Source organism: Perca fluviatilis, chromosome 19 (genome assembly GCF_010015445.1).
Source record: "Perca fluviatilis chromosome 19, GENO_Pfluv_1.0, whole genome shotgun sequence".
In the NCBI taxonomy this organism is placed as follows: Eukaryota; Metazoa; Chordata; class Actinopteri; order Perciformes; family Percidae; genus Perca; species Perca fluviatilis.
The window spans coordinates 28,772,563-28,790,495 of NC_053130.1; the positions used below are offsets into that span (position 1 = coordinate 28,772,563).

Sequence of the window (17,933 nt, forward strand, 5' to 3'; positions counted from 1 at the left end):
TAGATAGATATAGATAGATATATATAGATAGATAGATAGATATAGATAGATATAGATAGATATATATAGATAGATATATATAGATAGATAGATATAGATAGATAGATATAGATAGATAGATATAGATAGATAGATAGATATATATAGATATATATATAGATATATATATAGATATATATAGATATAGAGATATAGATATATATATATATATATTTATTAAAGCAGGACTATTTGCAGACTATTTTCAGTGTGAGTTGGTACTTTTACTTTAAGTAAAGGATCTGAATTCTTGGTACAGCATAATTTTTATTCAACACTCAGTGTGACTGTACAAAAAGACCTTTGGGTTATTTTATTTTTTTACACCTTTAACATATGTCAACACATTCATTCCATCATATGCTGCTTTTCTGTCATTTCTGTAAAATCTTGGCAAATAAAACACTTTTGACAAAGGAGATTAACTTCTCAGGCTCCTGGCTATTCTTACACACCTGGCTTTACGCTTTATTTTTTTTAATCTTTATTTAGCATGGTTAATTGTAGCAGCTTCAAAGGGGTATAAAGACCAAACAAACAGCAGTTTCATAATCCACTTACTTTGATCTGTCACATTTAAGACACGCATCTTTACTGGTTGTCCTGCAAAATTCACTTAACGTCTAATTTGACTTTGATGTTCATTGCTGCGAGCTCGGCTACAAAGTAGCGGAACACATAAGGGACAGACACTGAGTCTATAGAGTCGCTTTTACCACACAGGGTGCAGACAGTCTTACGGTGGCGCATGGCCGACCAGTAGGGTGGTGGTTTCTCTAACAGAGGGGAGAGCAGGCTGCCGCAGTCGACGCACACCTGAGCCACGGATCGGTCCGAGCAGTTAAAGAGGCGATCGTGAAGCAGGAATGACGAGCCGTGGGCCAGCAGGGCGTCTCGCTCCATCTCCCCAAAACGGATGCCACCCTGGATGTTCCTGCCTCCCACCGGCTGGTTGGTCACTTTGTCCCGCGCTCCCGTGGTCCTCACCTGGAACTTGTCGGAGACCATGTGACGCAGCCGCTGGTAGTAGACGACTCCGATGAAGATGTCTGCCTCCAGCTCCAAGCCGCTCACGCCACTGTAGAGCCGCTCCGTGCCGTAGAAGTTGTATCCGCCCGCCCGGAGCATTTCGCCAAAGTACTCGAGCGCCGAGCTCTCCTCGGAGAAGGTGAAGGGCGTGGCGTCGTGGCTCAGGCCGTGCAGGGCGCCTGACTTGCCGGCCATGCTCTCGATTAGCATCCCGATGGTCATGCGGGAGGGGAAGCCGTGCGGGTTGAACAGGATGTCGGGGGCCATGCCGGTCTCTGTGAAGGGCATGTCCTCGGCCGGCCACAGGCGGCTCAGGATTCCCTTCTGACCGTGGCGACTGGCAAACTTGTCCCCGATGGTGGGGTTTCGTGGCACTCGTATGGTGATGCAGACGCGTTTGAAACGACCCGAGCCAGCGTCGTTGCTGCAGATCTTTATATTGTCCACAACGCAGGCCTCTTGATTCCTAGGAGAAAAAAAAAAAACCATTCACATTGTGGTTTGTAAATTGTAGTGCTGCCCCTTCTTAGTCGCCTCATCGGTGGTAAAGAACTTTATTTTATTTAAAATGGTGCTTTTGCAGGACTCTGGAGAAACTAATTTTTTACAGAGCTGTCGATTTAAATCAATTAGTCAACAAAATCCTGTGGGTGTTAGTAGACTAAGAATTTCTTTAGTCGAGGACAGTACCAGTAATTTGAAAAGGTTTAGCTGCAAAATTAAATACACTAAAGAGTGTAAGCAGTGTTAGTATTAAAGAACTTGTTTATCTGATGATGAAATTACTTGTAGAAGTTGACGAAGGTCTGGCCAGTGTTGAGGTTGATGTAGCTGTAGAAGGGGTCTCCGTACTGAAGGGTCGAGCCAATGAATGGCAGTCCGTCAGCGTCCAGTTTGTCGTTCACTTTGGGGTCACCTGGCTTGGTCCCAAACACCACGCCGTCTTCTCCCCGCACCTTTTCTGCCAGGTCCACCAGCTCAGTCTTGTAGATACTTCCGTGGGCAAAGCCTCTCTCCCATGACGACTTGTTCACAATCTAATATGATCAAATTGTGTCACAATTATATTTCACCCCGCTTTCAACCTGACAACATGACTGGGTAAACTTACACGCCACTTTCCTAAAGCCAAATGGCGTGTTATCTGTACACATTTTGAGCTTTCCACGTGTAAACATACACGCCACGTGGCGTCTTATCGCGAGAACGTGCCGTACTATCGCGGTCACGCGTTAAAAAAAAAAAAAGGTTGGGTTTAGGAAAAGAACATTGGGAAAGGCTTTAGTAATACAAAAACACGACGCTGACCAACGTCACACGCTTAGGAAAACAAACGGTTGGGTTTAGGAAATAAACACTGCCCCCCAAAAAAAAAAAACACGCGGGACGCAATCCCGGCACTCCTGGGTGAAAGTCCTGTGTTTTACCCATCCACCACCTCAACCAACCTCCCTCCGCCGACTTACGTCCTTTCATATTACTCGCTACGGCGAAAATTCACACGTAATGTAGGTCAGTTGATAAACACGCTAAAAAGCGATTATGCGTCTTGATAGCACGCAAAAACGACATACGAATTGGCGTGTCATACATACGCCACTTTAGGAGATCAGTCTGCCGCTTTTCTACCAGGAAAGAAAATGACAGTGACTGTTGTGTTTTCCTCACCATGGCATCTTCCATGTCGTAGCCTGTGTAGGATATGACAGCCACGATGGCGTTTGTTCCGCTGGGGTAGTTGTCCAGGTTGTAGTGGTCGTACATGTAGGGCCGGACCAGTGGGCTCTGTGGGGTCTGCAGCCGGTACAGCTTGTTATCGGAGCGATCCATGAAGGAGTGCAGGGGGAAGCCCATCGTCTGCTTACCTGAAAAGAGGAGGGGATTAATCTCTGGTGGACACAATGCGTCATGACTCTGCAAGGCTGATGCTTCACAGCAGCTCAAAATGGTAATGAAAATATTGAAGTATTTAAATTGCATCGGCCTGTACACCTGTGTAGGTGCACGGGGCCCCCAAAGGTGCTGACACACCAGGGCGATGGTCGGCCGGCCGTCGGTCAAAGTTAGGCACGACGATGAGCGCCCTAGTTTTTGCAGTTTCACAGGGAACGAAGCAGAGGCTCTGTGCTGCCACTGGCTGATTTGGGCAAATTTTCTGATTCAGAAAACTTTATCGTCTGTCAACACACTAGGTGTGCAAAAATCGATTCACATTCGTATCGCGATTCAAGCTCTACCGAAAATCAATCCATTTTTATTTATTTTTAAATTGTATCTCTACTGCAATCACATGGGAAAAGTAACTACATTTACATACTGTGAATATTTTTGTAGTTTTTTTTAAGATTATGTTTTTGGGCATTTTCAGCCTTTATTTTGATAGGACAGCAGAAGACATGAAAGGGGAGAGAGAGGGGGGGAATGACATGCTGCAAAGGACCGCAGGTCGGAGTCAAACCCCGGCCCTCTGCGTCGAGGAGTAAACCTCAATATATGGGCGCCCACTCTGACAAAGGAGCAATCCGGGCGCCCGTGAATCTTTATTTTTTATTTTTTTTTAAATCGAGAATCGTTTTTGAATCGAATCTTGAGCCTAAAAATTGATATTGAATCAAATAGTGACATTTTCTGAATCGTGCACCCCTATGACATACAGTGCAAAACAAACCCGGACAGTAAACATACAATATGTGTTCTGAAAAAACGGACTAAAATAACAAAATTTACACAGGATAAAAAATAAAAAAAACGGAACACGGCAACACCCAGAGAGAGCAGAAGGAGAGGGACGTCACGCCGGTGTCAGGCAATTATTTGGAAATGAGCTTCCGTTGATCCTGACTAAAACACAGGCGACGCCACAGTCGGTCTTCGTCGCCACTAGTTCTTTGTCTTCTGCCTAGTGAGTCAGCACCTTAACAGTCGTCTTAAAACTTACCCATCTGACACTGGTACATGTTCCTAGGACTCTGGTTGTGGTCCGAGTAGGGAATAAAGTTAGCCACCACGCTGAGCATACTGTGAGGGAAGAGCTCCTGGTGTGTGGTCACTCCTGGCTCGATCTCATCCTCCATGATGCCTACATTGATGTAAAGCTAGAGCAACAGAGAAAAAGACTATTAAACAAAGGTTTCAGCAACCGATGTGCAAAACAAATTAACATTCACAGTTGTGTGCTTCAGGTATCTTGCTAATATAACGACCACATAATTTTTTTTTTATTTATTTTTAATCATAGTGTACACATACTTGTTCAAAGGTGCCGATCAACTCCTGTTTGCCGAGAGCTAAGTTGCGTACGGGCCGCACCATGCGGCAGGGTGTTGTGAAGAGGAACAGGCCTGGGTACAGGCTGGCCTTGCCTGTTTTTGGAACCAGAACAATCTCAGTCCAGGGAGGGATCTTCTTCTCTTTCAGCACCTGAAGGTATTTGTTTTAAATATCAGTTTTCCTGTGGGTGGTACAGATAGTTGACACCAAGGCTGGGACGATATGCTTTTGTCCCGATTCGATTCTTTCATGACACATGGCTACCGATTCGATTTGTATTGCCATTTTTCATTTATTGGCATTCTAGAAGTATTGCGATTCGATAGTGTTGCGTATTGCGATTTTCTTTTCCTTCTTTAACGAAAACAAAAGTTAAATAATACACTTCTAGAGACAATATATCATGAGATATTTCTAAAAACTAAAAAGAAGAATGCACATCACATGTCAGTCTGACATTTTTCATTTATACAGAAGTACATGACATGGATTTTCTGCATTCTGTCCGTTTTGATAGAAACGGATATGATGTAGTCACCGTCGGCGGTACCGTATAAACAGAATATATTTAGGTGAATCCTTGGTTAAAAAATAAATAAATAAAAAATAGATTCTAGGGAATCGAAAAATTTTCGGCAAAAAAAAAAAATCAATCATTTAATAGCCTGTGCACACGCTGAGGAAGGGTGCTGCCCGAAACGTCCGTTGTGTGGCAATAAACTATCAAATTGGAGTGCAGTCCTAGTAGCTTTATTTATGATTATTCACTTTTAGGATCCAGCACCCAGCCTTCAAAACTTTCCAAGTATCTAAGTGAGTTGAGCGCATCCAGTCCTATTTTTTGGCAAAAAAATCATGACATGCATGTTTTTCCCACCCCTAGTGGACACTGTATACATTATACAGTTGACGTACCTTGAACCTGCGCAGCGAGTCGACCACAACCGGGGCTAATTCCGTCTCCACCCAGCCTACCACAGCGCCATCCAGGACCACGGGGAAGCAGTCGGAAAAGGCTTGGCCTGGAGATCCATCCACTGGAGTAACACCTTAAGCGCCAAAGACAGAACAGATTTTGTACTACTGCAACTCCGCCCACTGACATGTGCTTTAAAATGTATTTGTGCCTCATGGCTTTTAAGGGGTGCAAGTCGCACGTATTTATTTATTTTTCTTAGATTATTTTTTTGGGGCTTTTCCCCTTTATTATGCAGTGACAGTGGATAGACATGAAAGGGGGAGAGAGATGGGGGATGACACGCAGCAAGGGGCAGCAGGTCGGATTCGAACCCGCGCCGCTGCAGGACTCAGCCAACATGGGGCGAACGCTCTTACTGGGTGAGCTAGAGGCCGCCCCAGTAAGCCGCACGTTTTATCACGATACAATATTCTATTGATTCTTTGGACAATGATTAAATATTTGCCAATATCACGAAGTCTGCCACTGTACGATTTCAATTCGATCCAACTCAGCGGCCTGCAACCGATACGACACAATACATAAGCCCATTTACCACAGTTACATTTATATATATTTACAAAAAGGAACTCAAATATAATTTGACAATTACTAAACTCTTCAAGACATTTAAATTATAAAAAAAGAAATACTCTTTTTAATAAAAAGAATAAAAACAAAGTGGGAATTTCAAAATAAAAGGCGCAGCTTAAAGATGATTATATACATCGATATTTTCACTTTGTATCAATAATATTGGATCGATCTAGCGATCCAGATGGATGTATCGTTACACCCCTATGGCCTAATGTAGCCGAATTGTTGACTCACCAAGGGAACAGAGCAGAGCGGGCAGGGATGTGGTGGGCAAGCTCGGGGCCACAATCTCACAGATGGCCGTCATGTGGTTCATGAGTCCACAGGGCTCACCGTCCGGAGTGTGGACGGGACACAGGAAGCCCCAGGACTCTGGCAGCAGCTTACGGACAGAAGTGGTCCTCATCTTGGCGAAGGCAGCTCCTCTGTGCACACAGCGGAAGTGGGACAGGTAGCGGATGAAGTTGAGCTTGTCAGCTACCACACACAGGCCTGTGTTCTGCAGCATGCCGAGACCTGCGCACAGACAAAAGATTAACTACATTTGTATTTGGGCTGCACGATAGGAGGTAAATATGCAGTAACGTTGTTGAATATCGCTATAACGATATTACTCGCGATAAATAAACAGATTTTAAAGTGTACTCAGTATAATATAACAAATTGCTTGTTGAATTTAAAACAAATTAAGGAAATCTTTTCCAAAGATCTTTTATTTAACACGAACAATGAATTTAAATTAAAAAAAGGCATTACTAAAAAAAGCGAAATTTTAAAGAGCAGTTTTCTTCTGATATTTTCTTTCAGCATATATATATATATATATATGCCAAAAGTTTGGACACACCTTCTCATTCAATGCGTTTCCTTTTTATTTTCATGACTATTTACATTGTAGATTCTCACTGAACACATATGGAATTATGTACTTAACAAAAAAGTGTGAAATAACTGAAAACATGTCTTATATTTTAGATTCCTCAAAGTAGCCGCCCTTTGCTTTTTTTTGATAACTCTGCAAACCCTTGGTGTTCTCTCAATGAGCTTCATGAGGTAGTCACCTGAAATGGTTTTACCTTCACAGGTGTGCTTTGTCAGGGTTAATTAGTGAAATTTTTCCCCTTATTAATAAAAAAAAGCAAAGGCTACTTTGAAGAATCTAAAATATATACTTTTTTGTTAAGTACATAATTCCATATGTGTTCATTCATAGTTTTGATGCCTTCAGTGAGAATCTACAATGTAAAAAGTAATGAAAATAAAAAGTAAACGCATTGAATGAGAAGGTGTGTCCAAACTTTTGACCTGTACTGTATATATATTGTGCAGCCCTAATTTCTATACCCTAACATGTACTCAGGCTACAGCTACACTGTCCTTTTAAGACAAAATTGATCTCAGTCGACACAAGAGTTTTAACTCCAGCAGCAGAACTAATCTCCACACACACACACACACACACACACACACACACACACACACACACACACACACACACACACACACACACACACACACACACACACACACACACACACACACACACACACACACACACACACACACACACACACACACACACACACACACACACACACACACACACACGATTTATAATCTTGGACCGACAACGAGGTTCCTGAAAGGTATGTAAGCTACCTAACCGATAAGCAACCTCAGGGTCCCCAAACCAAACCGGGGGCAGCATTGTTTCCAAATGTCAGGTACCGAATACCATTTTCGACAGCGAATATTAGAAGCTTTGGCAGTGGCAGCAGGGGAAGCCAACATCTCCCATGGCACTTGAAGGCAGCTTTGAAAAAAGGAGAGAAAATAAAAAAGGAGCCCAAGCTTGAGATGCAGGACTCTCACGCTGTGATACGGACAGACGAGTCTGATCTCCGGTTACGTGATTCTCCACAGCAGGTTGACGTCGGGTTGCTTTTCTCCAAAAGTTAATTCAGACTTAACTTTTTGCCGCAGGCATTCAAAACAAACAGAAAGACCTGCGTTTTTGCCGGACTGTCTGACAAGTGACTACAGATGCAGTGTTTGTGAATGAAAGCTCAGCCAGCGCCTCACTAGAGCAATAGCATTCTGAACGGCCGTACTGTCTTTACCTTTATCCAATCGCCTGAGAACGACACCACGCTGCTACAGTATAACCATAAGGACCTTTACTCGCATCAGCATGCTCGCACGTAACTCAACATTTCTCCGATCTTGGCTGAGATGGACGACATGGCGCTGCATTAATTAGCCAGCAGCTAGTGGACATTTAGCTTGCAGCTTAATCCAGACAAAACACCATAGGGAATTTGAGCCTGCTTGCACGTTTTTCAAAGAAAAAACAAAAACAAACTAATATTCAAATCCCAAAATTGAAAGTCGAATACCTACCCATCGAAGGAATATTTGGATCCAGCCCCACTAAATGTCTCCGTGTTACAGGCTCGGAAACGCCGCAGTAGTGCGGACGCGGGGCGTAAACTTAGCAAAAGATATTCATTTTTAAACCAAAACGTAGTAGTGTGGATGTAGCCTCATACTAAACTCATATGGCCGTACCTGTCTTGGAGGTGAGGTTCCCAGTGGCCAGCAGATATTCAAAGGGTTTGGTCAGGTCAGTGCCCATGTTGAATATCTTCATCACGTTTTCAGCGCTCAGTCTTCCACTCAGTCTGCTGCCTCGCTTATCAAAGGACAGCTTTACAGACAGCAACCAGGCAGCCATTCTCTCCTGTTGGGAATATTTGAGGGGTTAAATCCATAGCTCAAAATTTCTAAGAAATAAAAATTATAATAACACCCCGAAGAGGGCCGTTTGTGCCGCGACGCGTGGGTTGCTGCTTTTTGATGTAATAAGATTTCAATATGAAATAGCCATTTAAATAAAGGCTTTTACATTTTTTGCAAGAAGAATGCCTCGTTTCCTTTGGCGTAATGCAATCGCCAGGGGCCAATAAAAGGACAGTGCTCGTTCAAATCCCTGGATGAGCTTACCTTCATAAACATGAGATAGAGCTGACCGGGAGTGAGCACCTCCTGACACATGATGCTGTCGGGGTTCTCCTCCATGCACTCCTGCTTGGCAAACGTGAAGAGCTTCCGGGTCATCAGACACAGCAGGTAGAACTTCTCCACGTCTGACTTCAGGTGGATACAGATGCACTCGCTGGTCAAAACACAACACAACTCATTTTACTAAAGCATAACCAAAAACAAAAAAAACATAACCGGGTTGTTTCTGTCAGGCTGTGGGTAAAAATAAAATAAAATCTGCCAGTTCAAGATTACGTATCACTTCTATTGGACTCCCTCCAGCGTGTTTAGAAGTGGTCTAAAATTGTTGGAAATGTAAGACAGAGGACGGGAAATTACTTCTTGTCCTATGGTCCTGTAATAAGGTCCAGGAACTTTGGACCGGGTAACATGATAACCTATGTCAGATTGCAGGGACCCAGGTTCCATTCAGCACAAGATTACATTCTGGGAGATGGGTCAATTCTAAGCGGGATGGATAAGCACATACGCTGGGTCCAGACTAGTTTAATGACAGCCAGACAGATTCTTTTCAGAGGATTGAGGAATGAAGGGGTGCCGTCAATCCAGGAGTGGGCTTGTGAGATGGCTAGGGTGGTGGCGTGATAAACAGTTAGCCAGATTGGATGTATATACTAGAAAATGGGGGAGTACCTGAGTTTTCTGGAGTAGGGATAGACCGATTAATGGCCCTGTCCGATTATCTGTATCGGCATTTTAATTTGCCTGATAACAGATAAAGTTAATTAATTAAAAGGTGGTCTACTTTGGCTCGGCTACAGCTCTGTGTCTGTCCCTCTGCTTCGGTTTCACTCAACACTGAGTCTGACTTAATGTCCCGCCCACAACACTATCTGACTCTCTTTTACTGTGTATTATGTTGAAAGTTCCTCATTTATTAAATAATTGCTTAAAGCATTTAAACAAAGTTTTGTGTTCGAGTTTGTAACATTCCAAAGTCTTAATTTTGACTTAAAGATTTTCTTTTTCATTGTAAATGCATATCGGTTCCAAATATCGTTTATTGGTTTCATTAACTACTAATAATCGGTATCGGCCTTGAAAAAACAGTATCCGTCAATCCCTAGTCTGGAGGGCTCCTAAGAAGCTTTGTGCTGGGAAGAGACTTGCATGACTGACTTATGGTGTTGTCATTTATACACATTTATTTGTTTCATAGTTTGTCTATTTCTTTTATTTTTCTTTTATTTTTATTTTTTTAAATGGTCTTGAATATTATAGTTACTGTCATCTTTTCTTGTTTTTGTCTGGGTGGGTGGTGATGATGTGGGGGAGCAGGGGGGTAAGTTCATGTTGCAAATGTTTTGTGGGTGGTGTTTTAATAAAAATAAAAATGGTTAATCATTAAACAAAAATAAAAAAATACATCCGTCAGAAAAACCTACTCCAGCAGGTAGTTGGCACACTGCTCGTTTGTGTACCACTCGGGAAGGCTCATCTTGACCCTGAAGCGCTCTCCCAGGTAGTTGAGCACCTTGGCGCGGGTGGTGCAGCCCTCCTCCATGACGACGCGCAGCATCTCCGACGCACAGCTCTTATAGAAGGAGTTGTCCTCGCGGCCCTTGATCAGCTCCTGGTAGATCTGGAAGTCTGTGAAGTCCACCAGCGCCTGGACAAGTGTGAAGAAAAATCTACTGGATTAACAGATTTTAAAAACAGTGATTCTCAAACTTTCCTCACTATTGTAATCCCTTTTTAATTGTAGTACCCCCTGACCAGCGCAACACATGTTTGGTAGAAAACATAAGTCTGTATGAGGTACACTACAGTGTTGGTAGCGATACATTTACTACATTTAACCCTTGTGTTGCCCTCCCGAGTCAAAACTAAAAATGAACACTTTTTTAAAAAACATTTTTGACACTTACAACCAACTTATTACCACTAGTTTTACAGTTTTTTTTTTCTTTGAATTCATGGTCAATTAACCTCATTTATATGAAATTATACCCAATTTTTGAGTTAAAAAGCAGAAATTGTGAATTATTTTTTACTAATAGTTAAGATCAGAGGGAGAGTTTGGTCAAAGTTTAGTCAGGATACGGTTTTGAAACTATTTAAACCGTTTTTTTTCAAATGGTATAAAATTGAATAAAACAACGTACTGATCCGGTCCTTCATTTTACTTGCAAAGAGCGTTGTATGGAACCATCTGTGTTCATTTGGGGCACTTGCAACCCAAATTTATAATATATAAACTTTAGATAAAGAGGTTAAATTTGACGCAAGGATAACAGGAGGGTTAAATGCTGCATTTCAAATGGTTAAAATCCATCAATAAATGTATTAATTATTATAGTATAATTATTTTAGGAATTATGCATGACATATTTTTAAATTAGCATTTTGAAAAAATGTCATGTAATCCCTGCAGTACTCCAAAGTACCCCTAAGGGTACACATACACCCATTAAAGAAACACTGTTTTAAGGTATTATGTCGATATTTAAAAAAACTTAATAATCAACTTAATAATGAATGCTGCAGGCTTTGTAATTTCTAAAAACACATCAACCCTTGTCATTACCTTAAGTGCAAAACCTAGTGGGAGGAAGAAGAGCTCTTTCTGGTAGATGAAGTTCAGCATCACAGTCCCGTTTTCCAGATAATGCAGGTTCATGTTGACGGCTGTGTGTTCTTCCTTCACGCAACGCATTGAAATACCTATGAGAGGGTATTTCTGATGACATCCACAAAGATATGCAATATACACAGCTGGAATTATTGAGCCTAGACTATTATTACAATACTACTTTTACTGTACTTTTCTGCATGTTAAAAAGTCAAAGGTTATATTTACCAAACTGAGTGTATCCCTGGCCCCTGCTCTTCCATTTCGGTCTTGACATGGCAATAGGATAGTTCCTCCTTGGCATTATCAGCATACGGATAACCTTCTCATTTCCATTCACAATGAAATAACCTCCCATTTCCTGTTCATGTTAAAGACAGAGTTTGTAACTTATTAATAAATATGGTTGTATGCGATGCATTTCGGTTCATCTTGCAAATGTTTTAAAATGTGTGCCGTACCTCTGCTTCTTCGTGGTGTTTAACAAGCTCTTTGGGGGACATGCCGTGCAGGTTACACATCTTGGACTTCACCATGATGGGCACCTGACCCATGGACTGTTTGATGATGCCTTTGGGAACTCCGTTGACTGACCAGCTGACGTCCGCCTGCAGTGATACAAAACACAAGCAGTTCAAGAACTGACCAGAGTGTTATCATGCCCCTCACATGCAGTTTAGATCAATTACTAGGAGTGGGCTAGGGTGGCAGCGTTTGAAAAAATGTCATATAAAACAGTTTGCCAGGTTGGATGTCTATACTAGAAAATGGGGGAAGTACCTGAGCTTTCTGGAGGGCTCCTAAGAAGCTTTGTGCTGGGGAGAGACGTGTATGATGGGCGTATGGTGTTGTCACTTATACATATGTTTATTTGGTTTATTGTCTATGTTGTTACTATTCTGTTGAATGGTTCTGAATATTGTAGTTGTTTATCTGTGTTTTAAGCCCCCAACGTCTCCTTCCAGGCACCGCTGCCTGGAAGGCACTAGGATTAGGCAAAAAATACAATTGTTAATCACACAAAAAATGACTAGGAGTGGGGAGAAAAAAATTCAATGCTTTATGTATGGTGATTATATCAGTCTTTAGAAATGTCTCATGATATATTGTCTCTAGAAGTGTATTATTCAACTTTTGTTTTTTGTTAAAGTAGGAAAAGAAAAGTGCAATACTCAATACTACCGAATCGCTTCTAATACTTCTAGAAAAGAAATACATGAAAATCGCAATACAAATCGAATCGCCACCCATGTATCGTGAACGAATATAATCGGGACAAAAGCATATCATCCCAGCCCTAATAATTACATCTCAAACTTACCACCAGCTTTCCTTTGTATGTACATTTTCTGCCCCTGCACTCTGCTGGAAACACCTTCATTTCCCTGCAGATGCTCCCTTTGGCGACCACTGGGTTGTAGAGCGTGGCTTCAACAAACGCAAGGCTGATCCTGTCCTCTTTGAATGTGAACTCCAAAGGGGGGACGGACTGAGAAAGACATGTCACACCACAAAAACATTTAAAACTTTGCAGGAAAAATACTGACAGGAGGTTAGCCCAAGCAACAACAAACTGAGTTTGAGAACCAAATGTACACAGGAGCACTGAAACGGACAATACAAGTTGTGAAAGTTTAAGAGGGGAAAGCTACCTGGCTAACTTTCAGTGAGTGTTGATGCTAGTAATCTAGCAAAACCAAAATACAGCTCACTCGTTCTTCAAGTTACAAAGTTACAAATTACAGATAAGAAAAACGTTATCTTTCCTAAATTGTTATCACATGTTAGCTTCTCAAACAGAACGGGACAAAAAAAACCCCAAAAAATAGATAACTACTCGAAGCAAATGTTAGCAAACACGGCTAAAAACAAATCATATAACGTTAAGTTATGCTAACTGTTACACGCTTGTTGCACGCTTTAAAAAAGCTAATATTATTTGACTTGACTTTAGCAGTCATTTCAATTGACGTTAACTTTAAAGACAAGCCGTTGTAGTTTGAAAAACAAGTTTTCAGCTTCATTAAATGCTAAACTGACACGTTTTTTTTTATTGTATCTTAAGGGAATAATATGTTGTTATGTGGTTAAAACTTTATTTAAAGAAAGCTGAACTGACCTGCACAACGCGGCTGAGTCCGTCAGTGACAGCCTGGTCAAACGACTCGATGTGAGCTTTTGTTAAATCCTGAACAGCAGCATGTTGAGACTCCTTCAGGACGCCAAATCCTCCCTCTGTCAGATTCTTTAGACTCGGACCTTTGGGCAAATTATTCCACTTTGATGAAGAGTCCATGCTTGCACTCACAGGGCTTGTTTACCACATGTGCATGGCGACACAGGAAGTACATGTACATCCCGCTGGAACCGGAAGTCTTCCTCTTCTTCACTGCTATTTTTTTATCGCAGGTCGCATATTTATTGTTGGACTAGAGCCATCTTGTGGCGTAACTGGTCTCCTGTTTCATCTCTGCCATATATATTTTGCACAGTCACTGATTTTGCATACCAAATTCTTGAATCTTTAAGTACTGATAGATCTGCAACTGTATAGCTTGGAGGACGTTAAGGGACTGCAACCGCAATTGTTTCTCACCTGTACCTGAACCAAGGTTGGAGCTGCAGCTGAAGTTCATGGAGAGTGGGGGCTTCAGGTGTTCATAAACAGCAAATATAGTCTAGAACTGGTATTCTTTTTGCCTTATACAAAATCGTTGTACCTATGTTCCATAAAACAGAGAATTATGTTTACATTGAATAGTATTGTTATTCCAAATGTAGTAGTTGGTGTGTGGAAATTATGTTTATAAATTAGTTTTCAGGCTAGCACAGCTTCTTTATGAAAATTTGATCAGTAACACCAATGATGAAGACCAGAGAGATAGATGAAGACGAATGTTTTTGTTTAACCAATAGGAAAAGAGCTCTTTTGATTCTCGACTAATCAGATTCAGCTTCTCTTTCGCCCTCGTAACAGCGAGGCCACGCCTAGCAACAGCACTATTATTTAAGCGCAGTTGTGAGAAATGACCGTTAAATCAACCTCCTCATTTTATTTCTAGTTTTGTTTGAATCGCTGTTGAGTAGTGTCAGTTAAAATGGTGAGTATGGAAAAAAGGAACGTTTTCTTTTTGATTTCACCAGGCTCACAGTCCACATGTTAGCTAAATATCAATTTAAGCTAACTATTTATCGGCATTAACGATAGCTAGCTAGCTAATTGCCGAACTTTCAGATTAACCGTTAGCTAGCTAACTAGCTAGCTAGCTAGCTAGCTAGAAAAGTCTGATGGGAAGAGCCAAGAGCAGTTAACGTTAGCGACGCTTTGTGTTTAATGGCAATGCTACGTTTTACCTGTAATTGTGATATTGTTTTTAATAAGTGTAGAAAAAGTTCTAATGGAAAAGACAGCGATTATAAATTATTTTATTGATTTTTTTTTTTCTCTCTGTGCCGTGTGCACATTGGCCCAGTTGGGCTAGCAAGCTAAACGTTAACGTTAGCCTAACGTTAAGTACGCTAACGGCGTTATTATGGAACCCACGTAACTTCTAGGAAAGGCCCGCCATTCAATAGCATTCACACACTATTGGCCAGGCTTCCAAGCTTACGCAAGGTAACGTAACCCGATTTGTTCAGGTCCTATCCTCTGACCAATCGGCTCTTAACTATAACCACTCTAGGTCAATGCCTAACCCAACCAATCGAGCTGCTTCGTAGGGCGTTTCCTAGATGTTACGTGGGTTCCATAATAACGCACGTTAACGTTATAACGTTTATTTCTTTTTTTCTCGTTATAACATTAAGTAGCTACATTAACGTTAGCCTTGTCACAATGCTCTGCTTTACCGCCCTGTTGAAAGGGCCTGAATGGAACTTTTAGTTGTTTTTTTCTAATAATAAAATAAATAAATGACATTTACTGGTAGTTTACATACTGGTAAATAACCTTGTTCTTTCCTTTCCACAGCGTGAGTGTATCTCTGTCCACGTTGGTCAGGCTGGTGTCCAGATTGGCAATGCCTGCTGGGAGCTTTACTGCCTGGAACATGGGATCCAGCCGGACGGACAGATGCCCAGTGACAAGACTTGTGGAGGAGGAGATGATTCCTTCAACACCTTCTTCAGTGAGACTGGAGCTGGAAAGCACGTCCCCAGGGCTATTTTTGTGGACCTGGAGCCCACTGTCATCGGTAAACTCTAATTGAAACTTTAGATGTCATTGTTACCTTATTTCATGAAGTCAAACCCTCAAGTGATTTCTCATTGAATCGGTCTCCTTAGATGAGGTGCGCACTGGGACCTACCGCCAGCTGTTCCACCCTGAGCAGCTGATCACTGGCAAGGAGGACGCTGCCAACAACTACGCCCGTGGACATTACACCATCGGCAAAGAGATCATCGACCTGGTGCTGGACAGGATCCGCAAGCTGGTGGGTAACTTGATATCAGGAGGGTTTTCGTCCATCATTTTCAAATGTATTAATTTACAGAATTTTATCTCATATGTGACTGCTGTCTCTCCCTGTCCTGTCCTTAGGCTGACCAGTGCACTGGCCTTCAGGGCTTCCTGGTTTTCCACAGCTTTGGAGGTGGCACCGGCTCTGGTTTCACCTCCCTGCTGATGGAGCGTCTGTCTGTGGACTACGGAAAGAAGTCCAAGCTGGAGTTCGCCGTCTACCCAGCTCCCCAGGTATCCACGGCTGTGGTGGAGCCCTACAACGCCATCCTGACCACCCACACCACCCTGGAGCACTCCGACTGTGCCTTCATGGTGGACAACGAGGCCATATATGATATCTGCCGTAGGAACCTCGATATCGAGCGTCCTTCTTACACCAACCTGAACAGGTTGATCAGTCAGATTGTGTCCTCCGTCACTGCCTCCCTTCGTTTTGACGGTGCCCTCAATGTTGATCTGACAGAGTTCCAGACCAACTTGGTGCCATATCCCCGTATCCACTTCCCTCTGGCCACCTATGCCCCTGTCATCTCTGCTGAGAAGGCTTACCATGAGCAGCTCTCAGTGGCAGAAATCACAAACGCCTGCTTCGAACCAGCCAATCAGCTGGTTAAATGTGACCCTCGCCACGGCAAATACATGGCCTGCTGCCTTTTGTATCGTGGTGACGTGGTTCCCAAAGATGTGAATGCCGCCATTGCCACTATCAAGACCAAGCGCTCCATCCAGTTTGTGGACTGGTGCCCCACTGGTTTCAAGGTGGGCATCAACTACCAGCCGCCCACTGTAGTTCCTGGTGGAGACCTGGCCAAGGTCCAGAGGGCTGTGTGCATGCTGAGCAACACCACTGCTATTGCAGAGGCCTGGGCTCGACTTGACCACAAGTTTGATCTGATGTACGCCAAGCGTGCCTTTGTTCACTGGTATGTGGGCGAAGGGATGGAGGAGGGAGAGTTCTCTGAGGCTAGAGAAGACATGGCAGCCCTGGAGAAGGATTATGAGGAGGTTGGAGTCGACTCTATTGAGGGGGAGGGAGAGGAGGAAGGAGAGGAGTACTAATGATAAATAAATCTGAGTTAGGTGTCATTCCTTACAGGAGTACAATAGATTGCTTGTTTTGTTGATTTTAACCTTTTCTGAATTCTAAATGTATTGCTGTAGTTGTATTTGCCTTTTGTGTACTGGTATGTGTGTGTGAGGGTATGGAGGAGGGGGAGTTCTCTGAGACCAGTGAGGATATGGCAGTTCTGGAGAAGCATTAGGACGAGGAAGATGTAGTATAGTATTAAACAGGCATGCATTCCTTTTTGTGATATTTTAATGTCTAAAAATAAAGTTTGTTTATTGACTGAACTATTGTTTGCTCTTTAATATACTTTCCACAGGGAGGCGCTCATACAATACTCTAAAGCCGCTTATCAACTTAAAGATGGGTTGTATATTTTGGTTTGTCACTTAAAAGGATCTAAAACTTAACTATAGAAATTATCTTGCTGCTAAACTCACTTCAGTCACTTGGGGGCAGTGGTGTTAAACAAAACTACCCACCTATACTGAACTACCAAATGTAACCTAAATTTCATATTGTTGCAGTATACCACTTGCAGATCACACATTTACTAAATTAAGATGATTTGTGCTTTAGGTGAGCGTTTCCTTAAAATAACAATAATATGGGTGAAAATGATCTTCCAATGTATGAAATAGTATTTAGACTGGATGTGAAATTATGCAATTATAAACTGACTTGGGGGGGGGGGGGCATGCCAACGTTTATTTTACTTTGGCTCTGCTTACATGATGCCTAACAATGGTTGATAATGCACTCTTCTCCATGAATTCAAGTCACAAATATATAATTTTTTTTATTTAATACAAATTCTTAATCTTCTGGTTTTGCTCCAGCATTTTGCAACTACTGTAGGAAGTAAAACTGTTTTCTC

The 17,933-nt window shown here is 42.2% G+C and overlaps 2 protein-coding genes across 2 annotated transcripts; one reads left to right on the top strand and one right to left on the bottom strand.

The window, feature by feature from the left end:
- Positions 1-286: 286 nt before the first annotated feature.
- On the bottom strand, positions 287-13,824 carry polr1b (RNA polymerase I subunit B). The gene is made up of 15 exons (XM_039783970.1): positions 13,648-13,824; positions 12,850-13,017; positions 11,990-12,136; positions 11,757-11,889; positions 11,484-11,620; positions 10,342-10,565; positions 8,897-9,068; positions 8,462-8,633; positions 6,128-6,409; positions 5,254-5,387; positions 4,318-4,488; positions 4,007-4,163; positions 2,737-2,933; positions 1,855-2,105; positions 287-1,534 (listed from the first exon to the last, which is right to left on the bottom strand). The coding sequence occupies exons 1-15, from the start codon at positions 13,822-13,824 to the stop codon at positions 652-654; spliced, it is 3,405 nt and encodes a 1,134-aa protein (XP_039639904.1). The 3' UTR covers positions 287-651.
- A 659-nt stretch (positions 13,825-14,483) lies between these two features.
- LOC120548038 (tubulin alpha-1B chain-like) lies at positions 14,484-17,343 on the top strand. The gene is made up of 4 exons (XM_039783971.1): positions 14,484-14,629; positions 15,499-15,721; positions 15,813-15,961; positions 16,069-17,343. Exons 1-4 carry the CDS (start codon positions 14,627-14,629, stop codon positions 17,047-17,049), a joined length of 1,356 nt encoding a protein of 451 aa, XP_039639905.1. The 5' UTR covers positions 14,484-14,626; the 3' UTR covers positions 17,050-17,343.
- The last annotated feature ends 590 nt before the right edge of the window (positions 17,344-17,933 follow it).